Source organism: Phocoena phocoena, chromosome X (assembly GCF_963924675.1).
Source record: "Phocoena phocoena chromosome X, mPhoPho1.1, whole genome shotgun sequence".
NCBI classification, from domain to species: domain Eukaryota; kingdom Metazoa; phylum Chordata; class Mammalia; order Artiodactyla; family Phocoenidae; genus Phocoena; species Phocoena phocoena.
In genome coordinates this window covers 15,331,172-15,353,394 of record NC_089240.1, presented here as the reverse complement: position 1 = coordinate 15,353,394, position 22,223 = coordinate 15,331,172, and the positions used below count along the sequence as shown (strand labels likewise).

The 22,223-nt window shown below is 36.7% G+C and overlaps 1 protein-coding gene across 1 annotated transcript in view; it reads right to left on the bottom strand.

Annotated features, from left to right (window-relative positions):
* The window catches only part of CDKL5 (cyclin dependent kinase like 5), a 126,070-nt gene that overhangs the window by 30,611 nt on the left and 73,236 nt on the right, over positions 1-22,223 (bottom strand). The window contains exons 5-9 of the mRNA XM_065901255.1: positions 19,411-19,531; positions 17,232-17,291; positions 15,119-15,209; positions 11,177-11,366; positions 4,835-4,915 (exon numbers count right to left, since the gene is read on the bottom strand). Of these exons, the coding sequence (XP_065757327.1) occupies positions 4,835-4,915; positions 11,177-11,366; positions 15,119-15,209; positions 17,232-17,291; positions 19,411-19,531 (543 nt within the window). The remainder of the gene's footprint in view (positions 1-4,834; positions 4,916-11,176; positions 11,367-15,118; positions 15,210-17,231; positions 17,292-19,410; positions 19,532-22,223) is intronic.

Below are 22,223 nucleotides of genomic sequence, written 5' to 3'. Positions count from 1 at the left end.
GTATATATTCATATCAAAGAATATACATTCTTCATCTTTTTCTTGTCCTCCTCTCTGGAGGCAGCCCATGGTACCAGCATCTTGTGAATCCTTCCACAGGTACTTTGTACATATCTCTATCTGCTCCTTTTATTTTATCCAAACAGTAGCATACACACAATAGGCTGCACTTAGCTTTCTTTCCACTCAACATTAGATCTTAAGAGATCATTCCATATCAGTAAACAGCCTCAATTTTAGATGTACCTTAGGCAGCATTTTGTTTTCCTTCTTTTAATATTGTGAACATTGATGCAACAAATAACTTTACAACATGTTTTAAATGACTACATGGAAGTTTGTGGTATGATTTATTTAATGATTTATTGTTGGATGTTTAGGTGGCTGCCACTTTGCACTATTATAATTAATGCTGTGATGTACACCTGAAACCGTTGCATATATCCATGATCCCTTGCATAGGATAAGTTCCCAGATATGGAACTGGTAGGTATGCAAACCCTTAAGGATTACCTTCTATGTGTTGCCAAATTACCCCCTAGGAAGGTTGTCTCAAATAGTACTTCTCTGAGCAATTGAGAGTCTACCAATTTCCTGGCACCCTCATCAATAATAGGCATTATCATTCTTTTTAGCACATACTTGTAAATTAGCTATTTAAAAAATGGTATCTCACAGCTGTTTTAATTCATATCTTTGATTAATAGTGAGGTTGAATATTTTTATGTTTACTTATATTCCTTCTTTTCATATTTTTCTATTTGTGTAATTTTCGTAATTTATTTGTATGTGTTCTTTATTAATTAAAGTACTAATTTTTTTTAACAACTAAAATGTTTTCTTCTAACATTATTTATCTGATTAGTAATTGGACAAGATTTTAAAAGGTGAATCATTATTAAAATTAATTGATTTGGGGGCTTCTCTGGTGGTGCAGTGGTTAAGAATCCGTCAGCCAATGGAGGGGACATGGGTTTGAGCCCTGGTCTGGGAAGATCCCACATGCCACGGAGCAACTAAGCCCGTGTGCTACAACTACTGAAGCCTGTGTGCCTAGAGCCTGTGCTCTGCAACAAGAGAAGCCACTGCAATGAGAAGCCCGCGCACCACAAAGAAGAGTAGCCCCCCGCTCACTGCAACTACAGAAAGCCCGCAGGCAGCAACGAAGACCCAACACAGCCAAAAATAAGTAAATAAACAAATAAATAAATTTATTTTAAAAATTAATTGAGTTTTATCGACAAGTTAGGCAAATAAATAAGGAAGCATAACCTACATAACCTAACACAACTCAATAGAGCACACTGATATCTGTTCTTTTCAGTGATGGGCATTTTCCCTCAGAGAAAGGAAAAAGGGTGAAATTCCAGCATTCCCAAATGCGTCTCTAGCTCACTTTCATTGGCTTTGCCCACAGTCAATTTCTTTGTGATCCACTACTGAACAGTGAGAACAAACCTCAATTTGTTCTCAATAAGCCAGAATTCAATTTCAGACAACCACCTTCAACCTAGCACCACAGAAAATTTGAATTCTGATCCTATCGTATCCTATCCTATGTTGACTCAGACACAACTCTAAAATTATCTCAATGCTTTCTCCTTCTTTATTAGAAAACAAAAACTGTGTAGGTATAGGAAATGATTTTGGTCTTACTGGCAGTTAAGGCAGTTAATATCAAAATGGTTTCAACTGTATGGTACTAGTTAAAAACAAAGGAAATTAAAGTACATACGACCTTTTAGAAGCTAAACATCTACTAGCATTAAAGTGCTATTTTCATTTATTTAAGATTAACAAGGGTAGAAATTGCTGCACATACAATGAACTATTTTTATATTTATGAACACAGCTGTTAATTTTCAAACACCTGCAAGGATGAGGTCATTATGAGGAAAGTATGAAACTCAGTAAATAGTTTCAAAATTCAGTATTTGGGGGGAAAAAACAATTTTAACTAAAATAGAGCCCATATAATTATTGTAGCTATTCTTTTTTTTTTTTTTTTTTTTTGCTATTCTTTATATTATTAGGAGCTTTGATTAATTCTGGTAACTTGTATCCCCACTAAAATGGCCGATATGTATAAATAGACGCAGGATGAGACGGCCATTTTAGGTATTTATATATGGACAAAATTATCAAATCTGCTTTAGGGGATGGCATAGAGAATAAATTTCTTCATGAAAGGATAAATGGTACTATTTATTTTTTAAATTCATTTTCAAAAATAGCTAAAAGACAAAAGGAATAATTCTATTTATATAACATTCAATAATAACAAGGCAGTATTAACCTTTGGTGATAGAGGTCAAAGTCCTGGTTTCCAAGAGTGGGAAGGGGCACCTGGGAAGGGGTCATGAAGAGATTTCCGGGGTGTTAATTATTTCCTGTATCTCAATCTGGGTGGGGTTACATTTACATTATAAAGTTTTACTCTGAGGTACATTTATAATTTGTGTACCTTCTAAATATACGTTTCAAATAAAATGTTTATTTAACATTAAAGAAATTTGAGGGTAAATATATTAAATGAATGGGAATTCAACTGTTCGACTTTCAAACTGGTGTAAATGCATAATGGTTCAGGTTATCTTCGTATTTTTATCTGTGTTAGCGTTTACCAGGTGCTATGCTGATACTTGGTAATTACATTTGGTAATGATTTAACAAAAGAAGTTCAGTTATTTTTAACTAAAAGAGACAAAAGGCAGAAAACATGAAATTGTATTTCAGTTCTTCTATTTTACTCTATTTACATTTTAAAAGTTACCAACTAATTAAAGCCCTGATAAATAAACACTGACTGTGTGAAAGAACATATGACATAAGGCAAATGATTTAAGAGATAATTTATGCCTAATTAACCTTAAAGAGCCTTGAGGATTTTTTAAATAGTATCTCTCAATCTGTGTTCAGAAGAACTAGTGCTGTAGCATTTTATTTTTTTTTTTAAGTATTTAATTAAATTTGGGAAATGCTTCTTTACTGTGGGATTTCTGAAAGCCTTTATAAGTTAATGAATATTGTGAATCTCTAAGAAAGGTTATATGGTAAGAGGCCTTTCCCAAAGGCCACACCCCCTCGCCCACCTCCGCCCCCACACCTATTTACACAGGGCTCCTCGGAACACAGATTAACATAGTTTTAAAGCAGAGCAAAGTTCTGAGAGTGCTGCTCAGCAATTTCCAACTGTGCTAAGTATGCCTTTAAAGGTCCTGTGCACAGTGTAAACTCCTCTGTTTTTGACAGTTGACTGAACGGGCAGAAAATAAAATTGATCCATTAACTAGTATCTTTTTTCTTTTTTTAATAAATTTATTTTATTTATTTACTTTTGGCTGCTTTGGCTCTCTGTTGCTGTGCATGGCTTTCTCTAGGTGCAGCGAGCGGGGGCTACTCTTTGTTGCGGTGCATGGGCTTCTCATTGCGGTGGGTGGCTTCTCTTGTTGAGGAGCACGGGCTCTAGGCGCGCGGCCTTCAGTAGTTGTGGCGTACAGGCTTAGCCGCTCTGCAGCATGTGGGATCCTCCCGGACCAAGGCTCGAACCCGTGTCCCCTGCACTGGCAGGCAGACCCCCAACCACTGCGCCACCACGGAAGACCCAAGAAGTATCTTTTGAAGGTCTACTATCAAATAACTAGCACTTGTTTATGCACTGGCTGGCTGCAATGAAAACTGGAGAAATATGAAAAAGTAGTTCTCACTCAAGGGGCCATCTACTTGGGTAGAAAAGCTTGAATAAGAAACTGTGAGAGGGCTTCCCTGGTGGCACAGTGGTTGAAAGTCCTCCTGCCAATGCAGGGAACACGGGTTCAGGCCCTGGTCCGGGAAGATCCCACATGCCACGGAGCAACTAAGCCCGTGTGCCACAACTACTGAGCCTGCACTCTAGAGCCTGCCAGCCACAACTACTGCGCCCGCGAGCCACAACTACTGAAGCCCGCGCACCTAGAGCCCGTGCTCCACAACAAGAGAAGCCACCGCAATGAGAAGCCCATGCATCGCAACAGAGTAGCCCCTGCTCACCGCAACTAGAGAAGGCCTGCGTACAGCAACGAAGACCCAACACAGCCATAAATAAATAAATATTTTTTTAAAAATAAAGTTTATTAAAAAAACCAAAAAAAACTGTGAGAACATTTTCAGTAGTCCAGAGCATGAAGACCTTCTGCACAGGGGCACCAGCATGAGGAGGAACACTCAGGCATGGTAGTAGCAGTGATTTTGCAGTTGTCAAATGAAGAGCCAGAGGGAGAGAAATCAAGTTAGAAAAAGAGCAGAATTAGGTTCGCTGATAAAATAATCTTATGGGAGGCCTTGAATATGCAAAAAATATTAGAATCTCTTTTCTTTCAACATTCATTTTAAGATTTGTTTTAAAACCTTATGCCTGAGCAGCTCAAGTGCTGGATAAATTTTTAAATGATTTATTTCTCATTATTTATATTTAGATTGTTACTATTCTGTCCATTTTAGGAATCTAATTTAGGTACCTCATAGTCCTGTCTAGACAGAATGTTACAATACCAGATACTTCTGCAATTTTAAATAAACTGCAACGGGCTGTATGTATATGTATAACTGATTCACTTTGTTATAAAGCAGAAACTAACACACCATTGTAAAGCAATTATACTCCAATAAAGATGTTAAAAAAATAATAAATAAATAAATTGCATGCCTCTTCAGATGACACAGTGCCCCATTATTCACCACTATACACCTATTAACAAAACATTTAATTCATAAAAGCAGGCTATGGTCATATATAGACACAAGAGAAATCACAAACCAAAAGACATTTTGTACAGATAACATCAACTTGTCCCACCTTCATTAAGTCAAGTAAAACGCTATTTAAAATTCCAAGGTATCTTCTCTCCAATGACTGAGGATGGTTAACAGCTGGAAACTGTAACAACAACATGACAGAAGTATTAGCACGTAGGTAAGGGTATGTGTGTGCATGTGCTTTGAGTGTTGGAGAAGGTAGCAGATGAGCAGAAGCAACTGCCCTAGTGCCAAAGTTAAATTTATTTCACATGTATATTACTTTCGATGTCTAGGTATTTGAGGTAGGGATTAATAGGATTGGGTGTTAAATGACAGGAAAACTCACAAGTGAAAGATGATACTTAAATCTAGTCGGACAACACTGAAGCATGTAAAACAAAACAAAATATAAAAATCTGAAACTATTTATTTAGTTTATACAGTCTTGTCTACTTATACAAATAATTTGGTTATAATAGAGTTCATATAGAATTTGTCTGCTTATACAGACAATTCTTACACCCTTTTCACAACAACATATCATTTACTCCTGAAAATTAGAGAAGTAAAAAAAGAGAAAAAGGCCAGTACCTGAAAGGCTACAGAAGTAGAAATAATGAATTCGGACACATGTTCTATTATTGCTTTTAATATACTCTTTGAATGACCTGTTTTCAATTCCTTCCTTTATGTAAGTTGGAACAGAAGGCAAACAGGCTCCTAAATTAACAAATACATTTTTAAATAAAATGAGGGGAAAGGGTCAAGTTTATTCAGATGCTCTGTCCTTCCCTCTGCCAACTCACATTTCGCAATATCTAAGTGGATGGTAAAGTATTAGAGTCCAATGCCATGTACTCCCTCCCAAGAATACAGCCCACCGACCACATATCTACAGACTTCCCATAGGGAGCTCTGAAAAGCAAAGGGAGAGATTATCTTGGCAACTGAAGAAATAAGTTTTAATAATTTCCAAATTATTTTGAACAGATTCATGATTTAAAGCATATTTGGGTATTTAAGGAATTAAAAAATACCACATGGACAAACGTGAGGATGAAAAAAAGGAAGTATGGATATCAAAGTAAAACTTCAGAACACGGGCTTCCCTGGTGGCGCAGTGGTTGAGAGTCCGCGTGCCGATGCAGGGGACACGGGTTCGTGCCCCGGTCCGGGAGGATCCCGCATGCCGCAGAGCGGCTGGGCCCGTGAGCCATGGCCGCTGAGCCTGCGCGTCCGGAGCCTGTGCTCCACAACGGGAGAGGCCACAGCAGTGAGAGGCCCGCATACCGCAAAAAAAAAAAACACAAAAAACAAAAAACTTCAGAACACAAGTGAATAAATCTATGCTAATAAAGCCATCAGTTTAATAAAAATTTAGTTAGTATACACTGATTTGAAATCTATTCACATCCAGATATATTTTGAATATGAATGGATTAATAAACCCTAAATACAGCATACATGTCTGATGAGTTATTACTCACTTGGAGAATGAAATGCTCCCAAGAAATGTATTTTCTAGGTAATTATCCTTTAGCTCCCTGTATTTCCTTTATACCAACATAAGAGCATTTCAAAGCCTGAAATCTCTAAACATGCTAAATAAGTGGATGAGAGAAGTAGTTATGTAGAAAAATTCAAACAAGGTATTAAGACGTCATCCCCACACAGTGCTAGGTATGGCAGGAGATGCAGAATATGGGTAAGACCAAAACCTTGCATGTAAGCAACCCTCAGTCTGATTGTGAAAGCAATCAGTACGAAACTGTACTAAATTCTAGTTGAAGCTCAGAGAAAGGAGAGGCCAAGGTGGTTTGCAGCTGTAGAAAAAAGAATCCATACATAGATAATATCTGAACTAGCTTTTGAAAGATAAGAAAAAATGTGAGGACAGAGAAAAGTAGGACAGCACCTTCTAGATAGAGGACGTAGAGGGAATAACATGAATTTAACACAGACACACAGGCAATAACCTAAAACTGATTTCTGAGGGAAGTAATGCTCTGCGAGACATTTTAACAATTGTTATTCTTCTTATTTCAGAGATGAAGAAGGTGATGATCAGAAAATTCAAATAAATGGTTCAAGGCAGGTTACATAATTAAAAATCAGAACTTATATTTGCACCCAGGTCTGTGATCCAAACCCACATTTTTTCTAAACATGGGCGCCTTTCCTAAAGGAGGTACAGAGGTTCCTCTGGATGTTACTGGACCATTAAACATCAGCCCAAAGAGAGAGACACCTGTCATGCTGTGATAAAAGACTCTATACCACTAGATTTTAATTAATATCTTGCTTATGAGGTCCTATCTTATGCTACCAAATACGCCCTCCTTTTTTTCCAGAAGTAACATTTCATCAATAAGAAAATTAATGCCCAAGTCAAAAGGTATTAGAAATATGATTTTTAAATGACCACATAAACTCCTAATTTTAAAAAATTAATTAATGTTTTTTTGAAAGAAAGACACCATTCTCATATTAGGTAATTCAACAAATTACCAAAACTCAAGCATAGAAGTTTAAAGTATATCTCAATCAGTAGTTTGTTTTTTCTTTCCTTTCTTTCTTGATCACTTGGCCAATATGATACAATGAGAGTGCCTCTTTACTAAGCACTTACTATGTGTCAGGCACTGGTCTGGGCATTTTACATATATTATAATGTTTAATCTTCACAACAACCCCATCAGGTGGTACTTCTGTTATCACCATTTTACACATGAGGAAGAAGAGGCACAAGGAACTTGCCCTAGGTCATTCAAGTAGTAAATATGGAGTCAGGCTTTGAACCTCAGCAGCCTAACTTCAAAGTCTATGCCCTATATTATGGGATAGCAATTGTTATTTTTTTCAAAATAATACATACTGTTAGAGCAACATCTTGTTGATTTTCCAATCTCTACACAACTAAATCAAAATACAAATCACACTGGACTGGTTACTGGTAAGTCCATGTTTCAAGGCAGGTGCAGTTCACACACCCTGTACGCTTAGCCGAGAATGTCTCAGACATTCTCAAGTAAATTATAAAGGAAGACTTTTCCCTCGAAAGATGTGGTTAAACCTCCAAAAAGGTTAAACTAATTTAGCTAAAACACCACAAACACTTTCAGACTAAAATGTAAAAACATTAAGGCTTATAAAAATCAAAGTGTCAGGGAAGCAGCAATTTCTCCAAAGGATATTTACAAGCAGCACCGTCATGTACTCTCTACCATTTACCGATAATACTATTTAGTGAGGAGGTCTGTAAACAAACAGGACCATAGACAAAGGAGTAAAAGATCTCCTTTGTTTGGCCTATCTAATCCAAATGCTACTCATTCTTCAATATCCATTTCAAACTGTAAATCCTCTATATATCATTCCTAGTGAATCCAGCCAACTTTCTAGAATGTTTAACATTCTCAAGGTCTCAACTATATTTAGATGTATTAGAAAACAGTACAATGTAGTAAAGAATGTAGTACTTTATTATATACCACACTTGATTATAAATTGTATTGTTTTCTAATTACTTCATGCACAAAAGTCTTAATTCTTCAGCTAGTTTACAAGTTATTAAAGCCAGGTACCATGGCAGATCTGTTTATACTCTCTTCAGAGAATCCAGCTTAGAGCCTCTTTAACCAGGCAAAGAATAATGCAGCCAGAAGACCAAGCTTGATGCTCCAGGTCAAATATTCAATCATTTAATACTATTCAACCTAGTAAGAGCAACTCTAGGTGTGTTGTGAATATAACGGTGGCCATGATAGCTCATTTCTTTAAAAAATTCATTAGTCCAGTAAGGATACATTTTTCAAAAAGCTTTTTTTAAAAAAAAAAATTTATTACAATTTTTTAAAAATTGAAGTATAGTTAATTACAGTGTTGTGTCAAACAGCTACTTAAAAGAGACTGCCATGTGTGCTACAAGAGCTATGACCAGAGTGCTCCAGGAGCGCAGAAGGGGGAGGCACCCATTCCCCCTGGAGGAGTCTAGAAGGGCTTCATGGAAGGACACTTGACTTGAGTCTGGGGGGAGGGAGGATGGAGAGCTTTCCAGGAAGTGGGGTAAGTATTGGGAGAATTATAGAAATGAAAACATAGCACTGCAGAAACAAGGAAATGGTGACAAGTTCAATGTGGCTGCAGAGCAGGGGGCAGGGGTAGGAAAAGGTGGGAGACAAGGCTGGAGGGCTAGAAGGAAGGGGTTTTTAATGCTATCCTAAGGAGTTTAAATTTAATAAGCAATCTAGCAGAGGTTTTCAGCACAAAGACGACAGAATTAAATGGGCAGTTTGCAGGAAGATCATTCTAAAAGCAATGTGAAGACTGCAGTGAAGAGAGAAACTTGGAGAAATCAGTTTGGGAGTGGTTGTTCAGGTAAAAGGTGTTAAGAGTGAAAGAAGCATTAGAGATGGAGAGAAGGGAAACATAAATGAGCTTGACTGCTGATAATGCAGATTGGTTCAAGAGAGCGTTCAAACATTCATCGAGTCCCTACTACATGTGCTGGGCTAAGCTAGATGCTGGAAATACAGCAATAAAACAGATGATTTCTAACATTAATAATTAAAAAATAAACAAAATAATTACATACTGTGATAAGTGCTATGATGGAAAAAGAAGGGTGCTATGGGAGAGACCAAGAAGGAGGTGGGGGAAGTATGCTGGGGGGTCAGAGACAGGGGGCATTCTTGGAGCTGAGATTTATAAAATGAGAAGGGGCCATGCAAGGGAAGTGCCTTCCTGGGAAAAGGAGCCACAAGTCCCAATTTCATGAAGCTGGAACACCTGGGAATGTTTACGGAAGTTAAAGAAAAAGAAAGGTAAGTGTGATGAAACTCTGGAAAGGGATGGGAATGGAAAGGGGTATGAGCTGAAGTCAGGGAGCTAGAAGGGCCCAGAAAAGGCAAGGTCTGATGGGAAGGAGTTTGGATGCATTCTCAGTGAGACAGGAATTCATTAGTTATGACTTGCTTTATTTATGACTAGAATAGATTTTCCTTTCTTCTGGACTGAGGGCAAGTCCTATTTATTATCATATTTTCAGCATCTAGTAGGACAAATGCTCAATAACTGTTGGACTATTTGTACCCTAATTAATGGTCATAATTTGGTTATTTTTCAGCTTACAAAAGCAAAAATAAAAGGAGAAAAAAGAAACTTGCCTGAGATAACTCAGACAGATTTGGAAGAGAGAGAAAGCAGGAAGGGGATGGAAGAGAAATGTTTGCATTTCTGTTCCTTTCTTTCTTCCACACTCATTGAGCCTAGCAGGAGGTATACTGTGCTGGGCATTCATGTGTGAGGAGAGGTACTCTTCAAAGTGAAATAAACTGAGGCCAGAAAGTCAAAGGAAAAAAACAAAGTGCTTTGCAAATGTCAAGAAAACATGGTTTGAGAATTATGCATTTAAGAGAAACAAAAGAAGTGGTGGTGAGCTTATTTTATAGTTCCCACAAGGGCCAGCAACTGGCATGTTGGCCCAAACAGGGTAGTTGAAAACTAAAAATGTTGTTTTGGGGGTGGATGGAACAGAGAAGCAGCTTGTAACTGGCCACTCCAGTAAGATGCCTCCTGCGACTTGGTTGTCCCTCATTTGGGGAAAGTTTATACTTTAAGACTCTTTTTAGCATATTTTCTGAAATCAAGTTTTGCACAAAGTTAGCAAGTCTAGAAAAGGCTGCCCAAGACAATACGCTAGTTTGAAAAGAAGATTTGATGTTTCACTAAACAGGAAATACCCACTAGAACAGCACCTTTAAGTATGCAGAATGTGAGTATTCATCATCTTCCTCAAATCACTACAACTATGTTTGCTCAAATAAGCAATAGCCATTTATACATTTTTCTATCTTTTGGGGATGCTTAATATTTTGCATAAAGAAACATTCTGAGATAACCAAAGTTTAGAATAATGCGTACACTAAAAAAGATTTTGAAAAATTGGAACTTACAAATTAGGAAAATATTAGCAGCTCCCACTTTCGGATTCAGAATTCACAAATACTATATAAAATTCAAAAGTAAAATATTATAGGGCTTCCCTGGTGGCGCAGTGGTTAAGAGTCCACCTGCCGATGCAGGGGACACAGGTTCATGCCCTGGTCCAGGAAGATCCCACATGCCGCGGAGCGGCTGGGCCTGTGAGCCATGGCCACTGAGCCTGCACGGCCGGAGCCTGTGCTCCGCAATGGGAGAGGCCAAAACAGTGAAAGGCCCGCGTACCGCAAAAAAAACGAGAAAAAAAACCCCAAAATAAAATATTATAATGGGGATTATAAACACTGTAATGGGAAAGGCAATAGTATTCGATGGATAGCTTAGCATTCCACTGTGCAATGAGCAATGATTTAAATACTAGTGTACTGATTCCATTTGGGGTTTTAGCAAAGCCTCTTACCCGGAGCCCGTGGAAGCGAGGATTACTGTAGAAGAGCTTCATTTGCTCAGGTGGAAGTGGTCCTAGCACCTTCTGAATAGTAAAAAGTTGGTCAATTTCGCTTTCTCCAGGAAATAAAGGCTGTCCATCACTAAGCTCCCCAAGAATACAGCCCACGGACCACATATCTACAGACTTGCCATAGGGAGCTCTGAAAAGCAAAGGGAGAGATTATCTTGGTAACTGAAGAAATAAATTTTAATAATTTCCAAATTATTTTGAACAGATTCATGATTTAAAGCATATTTGGGTATTTAAGGAATTAAAAAATACCACATGGACAAAAGTGAGGCTGAAAAAAAAGGAAGTATGGATATCAAAGTAAAACTTCAGAACACAAGTGAATAAATCTATGCTAAAAAAGCCATCAGTTTAATAAAAATTTAGTTAGTATACACTGATTTGAAATCTATTCACATCCAGATATATTTTGAATATGAATGGATTAATAAACCCTAAATACAGCACACATGTCTGATGAGTTACCACTCACTTGGAGAATGAAATGCTCCCAAGAAATGTATTTTCTAGGCAATTATCCTTTAGCTCTCTAAATGTCAACAAGTTATACTGATCCATTTTTTGAGTTCAGCCTATTAAAATGTACCACTGACTAATGTGTCTTCTTAAACAACAAACACTTAATATTATTTAACCTCTGACTGCACAGAGTCAAAACAGCTAAGATTGTGCTAAACGCTATTGGATTATTTACTTCAATCTATTTATACCCTTTGTTTACAGGACTTTATGACAGGCATTTCCCTCAAAGCATTTTTTCCACTTCTTTAGGGATTTATAGCTATCTTCCAAGGTCTGAGTTTACCAGAAGGCTTTTGGAGTACTACTGTTGCTAATCAGCTATACGTGAAAATCTACGTATCCCCAAAAAAGCTTTACATGTATACCGCAATATCTATAGCCTTAAATCAAATTACAGAAGGCAGATTAAGAAATCATATTTTTTAGTTTCAAACATAAATTATCTAAGTTTTAAGCAGGGAAAGCCAAAATAAAATATCTGAAAATAAAAAAGGAATTAAAATTCTAGAATGCCATAGTGCTATAGTAGTAATATAAAACTTTTAACAAATACTCTAAAGCACTTTTAACATAATACAGAATATGTTTCTAGGATGATAAATCATTGTAACAATAAGTCAATATTTTATTTATCTCATTTCCTCCCATAAAAACCCAAGAACCATACTAGGAAACTTCATTTAGATTTTTTTGGTAGCTTGCTGGGAAGGGAAGGATACTGATCTTTCTTTCATACAAGTATAAGAAAGACAAAACTTGTGCTAGATGGAGAAAACTATGGAAAATCTTTACATACCCACCGTAAGCTATTTTTCTTGTGTCAACTAATCTGAATAATTTATGCAGCTGTAACTACTTTGAATGTCAAGGACAAAGTCTTGAGAATGTATAAAAACCTGTAAATTCTTCATGTTAACCAAATATCAACTGATTTCAATGCGATTTTTATACAAATAATATGGTTCTTCAACCAGTACTTGACAATCATTTAATTAGTAATATTCAATTTGGCTCAAATTAGTTGGAGTCCCCATCTACTTTTGGTAGCTCCCATATAGCTCTAAACATAACTCAGTTAATGAGCTATAAACATAGCTCAGTTTTCCAGGAGGTATTATTAGGCAGCAAATACTCTCCGAAGTTTCATAATAAGGCTGTCCTCAGAATGAACTCCTCAGGGACATCTTATAGACAAAACCATATTATAATGAGTCCCTCTACCATACTTGAATCCTCAGATGGGGTTCTAAGAATGATTTACTTCGTACTCATTTCTTCTTTGGAAAATCCTGTCCAGGAATTTCAAACTCCCAATCCCTCCCAAAAGAATGAACAGATGAATAGACTACACATTAGAGTGAGTCCAGACAGGTACACAGAAGAAACATAGACAACACAAAAGAAAATCAATCCTAAATCCAAGTTGAAAAACGAGCACAGAAATTCTAAAATCTATCCACAAAAGGAGGGATAATAAAGTGACTAGCCACCATTTATTTCACAGGATGAAGCACAAGCTTTTGATTAAAAAAAAAAGGTAAAGCTTTCAATAACCGACACCAATAATTCTTATAGGCTCTAGGTCAGCAATGAAACAAGATTTAACGCCAAATGGTTGGTAGACCCTGGGAAATCAATTGTTAACTTCAAAATAAACCCTCAATGAGAACCTGCTGCATAGTACAGGGAACTCTACTTCACTGTACAGTAGAAACTAACACAACATTGTAAAACAATTATACCCCAATAAAAAAAATTTTTTTAATAATAAAAACTAAGAAAATCAACTGACCACAAGTGTAAAAAAATAAAAATAAACCCTCAGTGGGGGGTGGTGGTGGTGGTGGTGGTCGTGGGATGAACTGGGAGACTGGGATTGACATATATATACACTAATATGTATAAAATAGATAACTAATAAGAACCTGCTGTGTAAAAAATAAATAAAATAAACCCTCAGTGAGTAGCTTAAACATATAGTCATCATGATCTTCAGAAGAAATACAGAAATTTATATTTCTATTATATAAAAAGTACCTTTATTTATTAAAAAATTTTTTAATTGAAGTATAGTTTACAGTGTTGTAAAAAATATCTTTTAAAAATTAAATTTCTCATAAAAAAAAAACATAAAAAAAAAAATTAAATTTCTCATATCCCCTAGATACATGTATGGCACACTAAAGAAAAGAGATGAAACCTATAACAATTCGAGCACTGGTCATCATTACCACCATATCTAATTTTATTTGTAGAGTGTGTCTTCTACCTCAATTCTTTGATGGTCCCAAAGAAGGAAATACGATCTAGGAAAAATAAGAAAATACTACAACTACGATAGGTAGAGAATTATTAGTGAAACTATGTGATGGAGATCAAGACTACACAGGTCCTTTCTTAGGTTCTGAAGTTAAAACATAGTAAGAGGAAGAAGTATCTTATCAGAAAATGTTTTTCTGGTGTTGACAGGTGAGTGAAATACCACTGAAAGTGGAAGGGTGGCACAAAGTGGATGGATGTGGCAGTGTTGCTGAGAAAATTATCGATATATTAGTCTGGAAAGCCATTTATCATCAAACAGGATTCACAATGTTTGGAAGGAAAATATCAGTAGGTTCAATATTTACAGAAAAGTGGCTAGGCATAAGAGATACTCCATAAGTATCTGCTGAATGAATGAATGAATACATGAACAGATAAGCCGGAATGTCAAACTCTGTGGATATACACATTCTTAATGTGGAAGACTATTAACAAAGATGGCAGCAATAATTCCCCTCCATTTCCATACACCTGCCACTTTGTAATGTGACTCTGCCACTCCTCCCATCAAGAGGCGAAGTTTATTCCTCCATCCCTTGAATCAGGGCTTAGACAAGTAACGTGCTTTGGCCAATGAGGCAAAAGTCATGCAAAGAGGCTTGAAAACCACCTTTGCTTTTGGGCTTGCCCTCTGCTCAGGGAATTCTTCTGCTATTATATGAAGAAACTTGGACTAACGCACTGCAGGATGAGTCCCCATGGAACACAGATAGTTTGTCCCAGCTGAGGACCTAAACCAACCAGCCTCCAGATGACCTGCTGACTGTAGCTATATGAGCAACTCCAGTTGAGACCAGCAGAAGAATCATCCAGTTGAACTCAAACAGCTGACTCCCCCAACCCGATGGCACCCAGAATTGTGAGCAAATAAAATGGTGCTTGCTTTATGTCATTAAGTTTTTAGGTGGTTTGCTATACTGCAATAGGTAACTGGTATTTAATTAACTCAAGTTCTTATCTTCCACAGATAATCCCAAAGTTAACAATAGAGGATCAGCAAATATGTAGATGTCACTCTATTCTGGGAAGGTAACTCACCCAAGTAAGAGTTCTGGAGACCTATACCACCTGGTGGCCACATATTCTGTATAATTAGCATTATTGCCTTCTGAGAGATTCCGAGCAAAACCTGAAAGATAGCAAAGCCCAAAGGTGTAATTTTGAAAAAGAATTAATTTTTTTAAAGAATTAATTAGAATTAATTAATTTGTCATGTTGACAAAATATTTCAGTGCTATTAATACCTTAAAGGAACATCAAAAGAATATAATGATTGTTACTGAATGGGCTGTTTATTAACAGTGTCCTTGTCATTTAAAAAAGTTAGTCCATTGTTCATTCGTCAATTAAAATATACAGTGTATTCACTACAAAACCAGCCTCTCCTCTCTGATAAAGAAATCTATGTTTTCAAAGTTATTGCATGCTTTTATAAGCATTCAGAGCTTTTCCAATAAGTGTAAATCTTAGAAACAAAATGAAGACTCCACAAGAGCCAGAAGTCAAAGCTAAATTAGCATGTCGCAGATAGTCGTTAATTCTGCTATGTGGGACCTTAGATAGTATTTGTATATCTATTGGTGCTGATCAGCTCGGCCATTATGTAAACAACTATCGGTAGGGTTTGGCAATGATGGAAACAAAGCAGGCTAAAATGATTTTTATCTCCTAATGTGACTGAGAAGCATATTAGAGACATCTTAATTACCTTACAGACTCTATTGCTACCCCCCGCCCCCCCGCAAGTAACAACCCTTTCAAAAGGTTTTGGGGCCACAAAATAAACTGGCAAGTAGGTTAATTACCCACCTAACTCACCAAAAGCAACATAGGTTCACTGTAAATAGTTACAGAGAACCAGAATATTAAAATTAAAGGTAAAAGTTAAGGTGTATGTCAGTTTCAAGAAATAGAAAATAGTGTTTCTTAAAGTGGAACAGTAAAAAAAAAAAAAATAAACACAGCAAAAACAAACCCCCTAACTTCAGTTAATCAACACTTCTTTATAAGACATATTTGGAAGAAATATTCATATTTTTTAGTGGGATTCTTCAAGCCAGACAAAGGAGCTACACACTCTGGGAGGGAAAACAATCAGGAGGTTCTTGGTGGGGATGTGCAGGGCACAGAACGCCATATGTGGGGCCATCATGTGGAACTTCCTGACCGTTTAAAGCTGTCTTTTCCTTAAGAAATGATGCTAGACTAAGGATACTTTTTTCCTATTATTAACCATTCTATATGCATCTTTTTTATTTATAACTTGCTTGACAAATTTCAGCTCCTAAGTACTTCTTAAGATGTTTAGGTACAGCAGGACTCTTCTTTGCAATATTTTTAAAAATTTAATATATTTTTATTTTTTTGGCTGCATCGGGTCTTAGTTGCAGCACGCAGGCTCTTTGTTGCGGCACGTGGGCTCCTCTCTAGTTGTGGCGTGCGAGCTCCAGAGTGCGTGGGCTCTGTAGTTTGTGGCACGCAGGCTCTCTAGTTGAGGCACGCGAGCACAGTAGCTGTGGTGCGTGGGCTTAGTTGCCCCATGGCATGTGGGATCTTAGTTCCCTGACCAGGAATCGAACCTGCATCCCCTGCATTGGAAGGAGGATTCTTAACCACTGAACCACCAGGGAAGTCCCCCACTGAACATTTAAAGGGAATAAACGGAATCATTCTAAAAATGTCTTTTAACCTTACAGATATATAACTATTGCATATATACAATACATATGTATTTACATAGTTATATTTTCAGTGTTTATGCTTATGCCTGAAACAATTTCTATCAATATTTTAAATATTAATTTTTTAAAAATCCAACTCATGTCAGAAGGCCATAGTGGTATTTTCTGGAAAATTCTTTCTCTGAGGTCATTAAGCACTGGGCTTATGAATATATGCACATGCATGTATTTGCTTTGAATTCTCATTAAACAAATACTGCATGATGAATTTTTTAAAATAGTAGACAATACTATGCAAAGAGAGTAGAACTCTTCCCACAATCAATTTTTTAATATATGATCCAATAGAATGTTCATTTGCTAATTTAAGTCAAAAGATAAAAAATACTTTTAATACACCTGTAAAAGCCACCTAGGTGCTATATTAAATTAATTCTGTACTTACAGGGCTCAATTTCTTTTTAACTTACCAAAGTCACACAGTTTCAAAACATCATTATGGCTGATTAAGAGATTTTCTGGCTTTATATCTGGAGTATCAAGATTAAAAAACAATTATTAAAAAATGTTCCATGTACTGCTGATTGATACTGTTAGAGCACTGTAATGGCACCTAATTAGAAATATCCAGAGTAATATGAATAGAAAACTATGGCAGTGAAAAGCAGAGTAACACATTTTATGCTGGTACACAAAAGTTCCAATTAATTTTTTTTTGAAAAACATGTAGACCACCATTTCAAAAACATTTTTCCCCTTAAATCTTAAAGGTATTAACTGGACCTCTAAAAGGAATTTAAAACTGATTACATCTAGGCTACCACATTTTAAGGAACTATTTTTACTTTATAAAATACTAATAATACAAATTTTTGGAGATCGACTATAAACTGTTTACACCCACAAGATACTTTAAAAACATATATGAGTAAGTAGGTAGCATTATATTTACTGGAGAAAAAAATACAAATAAGATACATTGTTCGTTATGATTTTCTGTATACTTTCTATATTTATATATCTCTGTAGGTTTTCTATGATGTGGTTCACAATCATAAATGTCTAGTGCTGAAGCTATGATGGATGAGTCAAGATAAGATTTCTCATTTATTCTGTGGATCTTTTGAAGATGTGGTGGGAATTAAGGAGTAGAAATACACAGAAAATGCAGTTTAATTCCCTCCCTTTGGAGGCATCTCACAATTCTATTTTTAGAGTGCCCATCATCTATATTATATGGTAGAAGTGAAAATGGAGAAAGGGAAGAGGTAGGAGTGAGATCTGTAGATTTCAGAATCATGGTTTCTGAATTAATTCACAACCATTAATTCACTATACACTTAACCAAATCTCAGTATCACTATGGAAATGCAGCTAAATCAGTTTCTTAATATCCTCAAACTGTAGTAGAGACTGTTATTAGAATCATTACCCTAGACACTAGATGTCCAGGTGACCAAGACATCTCTCCAAGCTGCCAACAACCTTCATAATGTAACTGCTATGAAAGTCAAATGCAAGAGAAATACAAACTCTTTCCAGAAATAATAGGAGTTGGCATTCTTCACATGACCTTTAAGCTATTCTTAAAGTGAGGCTTTTTTTTTTTTTTTTTTTTTTTTTTTGCGGTACGCGGGCCTTTCACTGTTGTGGCCTCTCCTGTTGTGGAGCACAGGCTCCAGACGCGCAGGCTCAGCGGCCATGGCTCACGGGCCCAGCCGCTCCGTAGCATATGGGATCTTCCCAGACCGGGGCACGAACCTGTGTCCCCTGCATCAGCAGGCAGACTCTCAACCACTGCGCCACCAGGGAAGCCCAAAGTGAGGCTATTTTTAAAGTGATATCCTTGTGTGCCTGTTTAGATAAATTAAAATGTAGTATTCATTTGTCTGATAATTCAAAGATAAGAAGTGGATACTGCAACATTTTCTGACAAACATCTTTTAGCTTCATTATTGTATCAATTTGTGTCCCTTGAATGCAAGAGGTTATCAGGAAAAGATAAATGGTATATAGATTAAAGATCTTGCTGAGCAAGTAATTTCCCTTTTACTGCTATAAACCACCCACTTCATGGCAATAAAGGACAAAATAGAACAGTTTATGGAAGTATAATCATGGTCTTTATGCAAGGTTCATCATGCCTACAACCTGCAAACAATGGGCACTTTTCATGAACAGGTAGGGAAAATCAGGAGGTAAAGGTACATACTAGAGATCTTGGTCTAAGAGGAAATGAGAAGTGGCTGTCAATGGGGGCCAGTGACTTAGCACCATGTCTAAAGCCTGATTCTGGCTTGTTTCACATTACCTGCTCTACCTGCAGGACCAAAAGGCAATGGAGAGGGTAGTTCCCCCTGCAAGTAAGCTTCAAAGTTTCCATTTGTTGAGTTCGTTTTATCACTAGGTGCTTATGCTGTTGAAAGTGGATCTGGTTTTACAAACACAGAGATCTCACCATAATATCCAAATAAATGTGCAGTCCATCCTTTTGGTGATACAAAAGGAGACTTGGAGCCCAAACAATGTCTCATATCCTATACTTTCAAAATGTATTTAATTTAAATGGAATGTCAGTGCCTGTGTGAAATATTTTGTTAACTTTATTTGATATTTTAATATTTTCCATTTCAAAAATTCCATACTTACCTCGATGAACAATATCATTCTTATGGCACCAGTGAATAGCTTTGATTAGCTGATAGATATAACTTTTTACTTTTTCAGGTGGAACTCCATTTGGCATTTCTTCCAGCAATTCAAGCATATTCTAAAAATTAAATAGAGAGCCAATGATCTCCAAAATTAGGTGGCCCATAAATCATGTATTAACAATTTAAAAAAGCACCTTGGATGATAATTCATCTAATACACAGCATGCATTTTTTAAAAATTGCTTTGCTTTCCATCTACAACCTTTCTTGTGAAGCAGCATATTGTATTGAATCAAGGTTCTCTTTTAAGAGAAATTCCATTTTTACTACTCCCCAATGCTATCTCAAATAATAACCCTGTGCATTTTTCATTCTACCTAAAATCTATCAGGCATCATTTTAGCCTAATTCCGAGGGAAAAACAACACAAAGTAGAGAAAAGACACTGTAATGTATAGAGGAGAGGGGAAACAGTCATTTTAACATAGTGCACTGTGCATCTCCAAAAGAACTTTGCGATAAAATCAAGCCTTGAAATATTTCTGGGAGACCTGGAAAATATTCTTAAATGATCCCTAAGGTTAGCAGTGATCAATATAATCAGAACAAATATTTAAACAGGCTACAAAATATGGCTGAAATAAAAATTCACAGACTCCAAACAAACCAATATTCAAAAATCTTAATCTGGAGTCAGAAACCATTCTAAAACTCATGCACATTTATTTTATTTTTTTAATCTTTAAATTTTTTTTTTTGCGGTACGCAGGCCTCTCACCGCCGTGGCCTCTCCCCTTGCGGAGCACAGGCTCCGGACGCACAGGCTCAGCGGCCATGGCTCACAGGCCCAGCCACTCCATGGCATGTAGGATCTTCCTGGACCGGAGCACGAACCCGTGTCCCCTGCATCGGCAGGGAGACTCCCAACCACTGCGCCACCACGGAAGCCCCAAGCACATTTTTTAAGTAGAAATTCCACTTAACCAATTTCTGCTGAATTTCCAGAGTAACTAAATATTCTCCACTCCCTCTGTAAAGCATAAGACTACGGTCTACAGCATGATTAGAGCTTATCGTTTGTAGATGACCATCTAGGACAGCAGTTCTCAAAGTGTGATCTGTGGATCTCGGAGGAGGGGGGTGTCTCAGAGGACCCATGAAGTCAAAACTATATTCATGACAGCACTCAGTTATTTGTCTTTTTTCACTGTGTTGGTATTTACACTGATGGCACAAAGCAATGATGGGTAAACTGGTGGTACCTTAGCATGAATCAAGGCATTGGATTCTTCAATGCCATAACCTTACAGTTAAAAAAAAAAAAAAAAAAAAAAGGCCAATTTTAGTAAAGGATGTTTTTGATGAAGCAGTAAAAATTATTACTTTTATTAAATTTCAGTTCTTGAGTACATGTCTTTTTAGGAATCTACATGATAAAATGAGGAATACGCATAAAGCACTTCTGCTGCATATCAAAATACGATAGCTGTCATGGGGAAAAGCACTTGGGTAACAGAGTTATAAACTGAACTAGTCATTTTTCTTCGGGTACACCATTTTTACTTGAAAGAATGACTGATACACAGGCATTTATGTTAACATGTAATGGGTCTATTATTATTTTTAAATGAATTAATATTTTTATATTGCTCAGTTTTGACTTCTAATATGATAAACATTAATAGATAAAACTCACATAAATACAAAGCTCTTAGGGTTCCCAATAATGTTAAGACTGTAAATGGAGTCCTAAGACCAAAAAGTTGCTGCTCTACTACAACTTTACAATGTTGTTTCCACCAGTCAAGTTGTATTCATATAAACAATCAGGTGTTTATAATACTCCCATATGTATTTATAACAGATGCCCTTGTTATTTTAATATAATTAAATGTCATATAAACCAATGAAATAATGTTTTTAAAAAAGAGATTTGCTGTTTACAAGAAAATGAAGTTTAATACTTTGAAAAGACGTAATAAAGGAAAGCTACCACACATAATGCTATCTAATCGACTGTGAGTGCAACAACTATAAAACACTGGCAAGGGACGGTGGTGTGGTACAGATTCTTCACTGAAACTACTTTGCAATTTTTTTTGTTTTTTAACATCTTTATTGGAGTATAATTGCTTTACAGTGTTGTGTTAGTTTCTGCTGTAATAACGAAGTGAATCAGCTATACGTATACATATATCCTCATATCCCCTCCCTCTTGCGTCTTCCTGCCACCCTCCCTATCCCACCCCTCTAGGTGGTCACAAAGCACCGAGCTGATCTCCCTGTGCTATGTGGCTGCTTCCCACTAGCTATCTATTTTACGTTTGGTAGTGTATATTTGTCCATGCCACTCTCTCACTTCGTCCCAGATTACCCTTCCCACTCCCCGTGTCCTCAAGTCCATTCTCTACGTCTCTGTCTTTCTTTATTCCTGTCCTGCCCCTCAGTTCATCAGAACCATTTTTTTTCGATTCCATACATATGTGTTAGCATACAGTATTTGTTTTTCTCTTTCTGACTTACTTCACTCTGTATGACAGACTCTAGGTCCATCCACCTCACTACAAATAGCTCAATTTCGTTTCTTTTTATGGCTGAGTAATATTCCATTATATATATGTTACCACATCTTCTTTATCCCTTCATCTGTCGATGGACACTTAGGGTGCTTCCATGCCCTGGCTATTGTAAACAGTGCTGCAATGAACATTGTGGTCCATGACGCTTTGAATTATGGTTTTCTCAGGGTATATTCCCAGTAGTGGGATTGCTGGGTTGTATGGTATTTCTATTTTTCGTCTTTTAAGG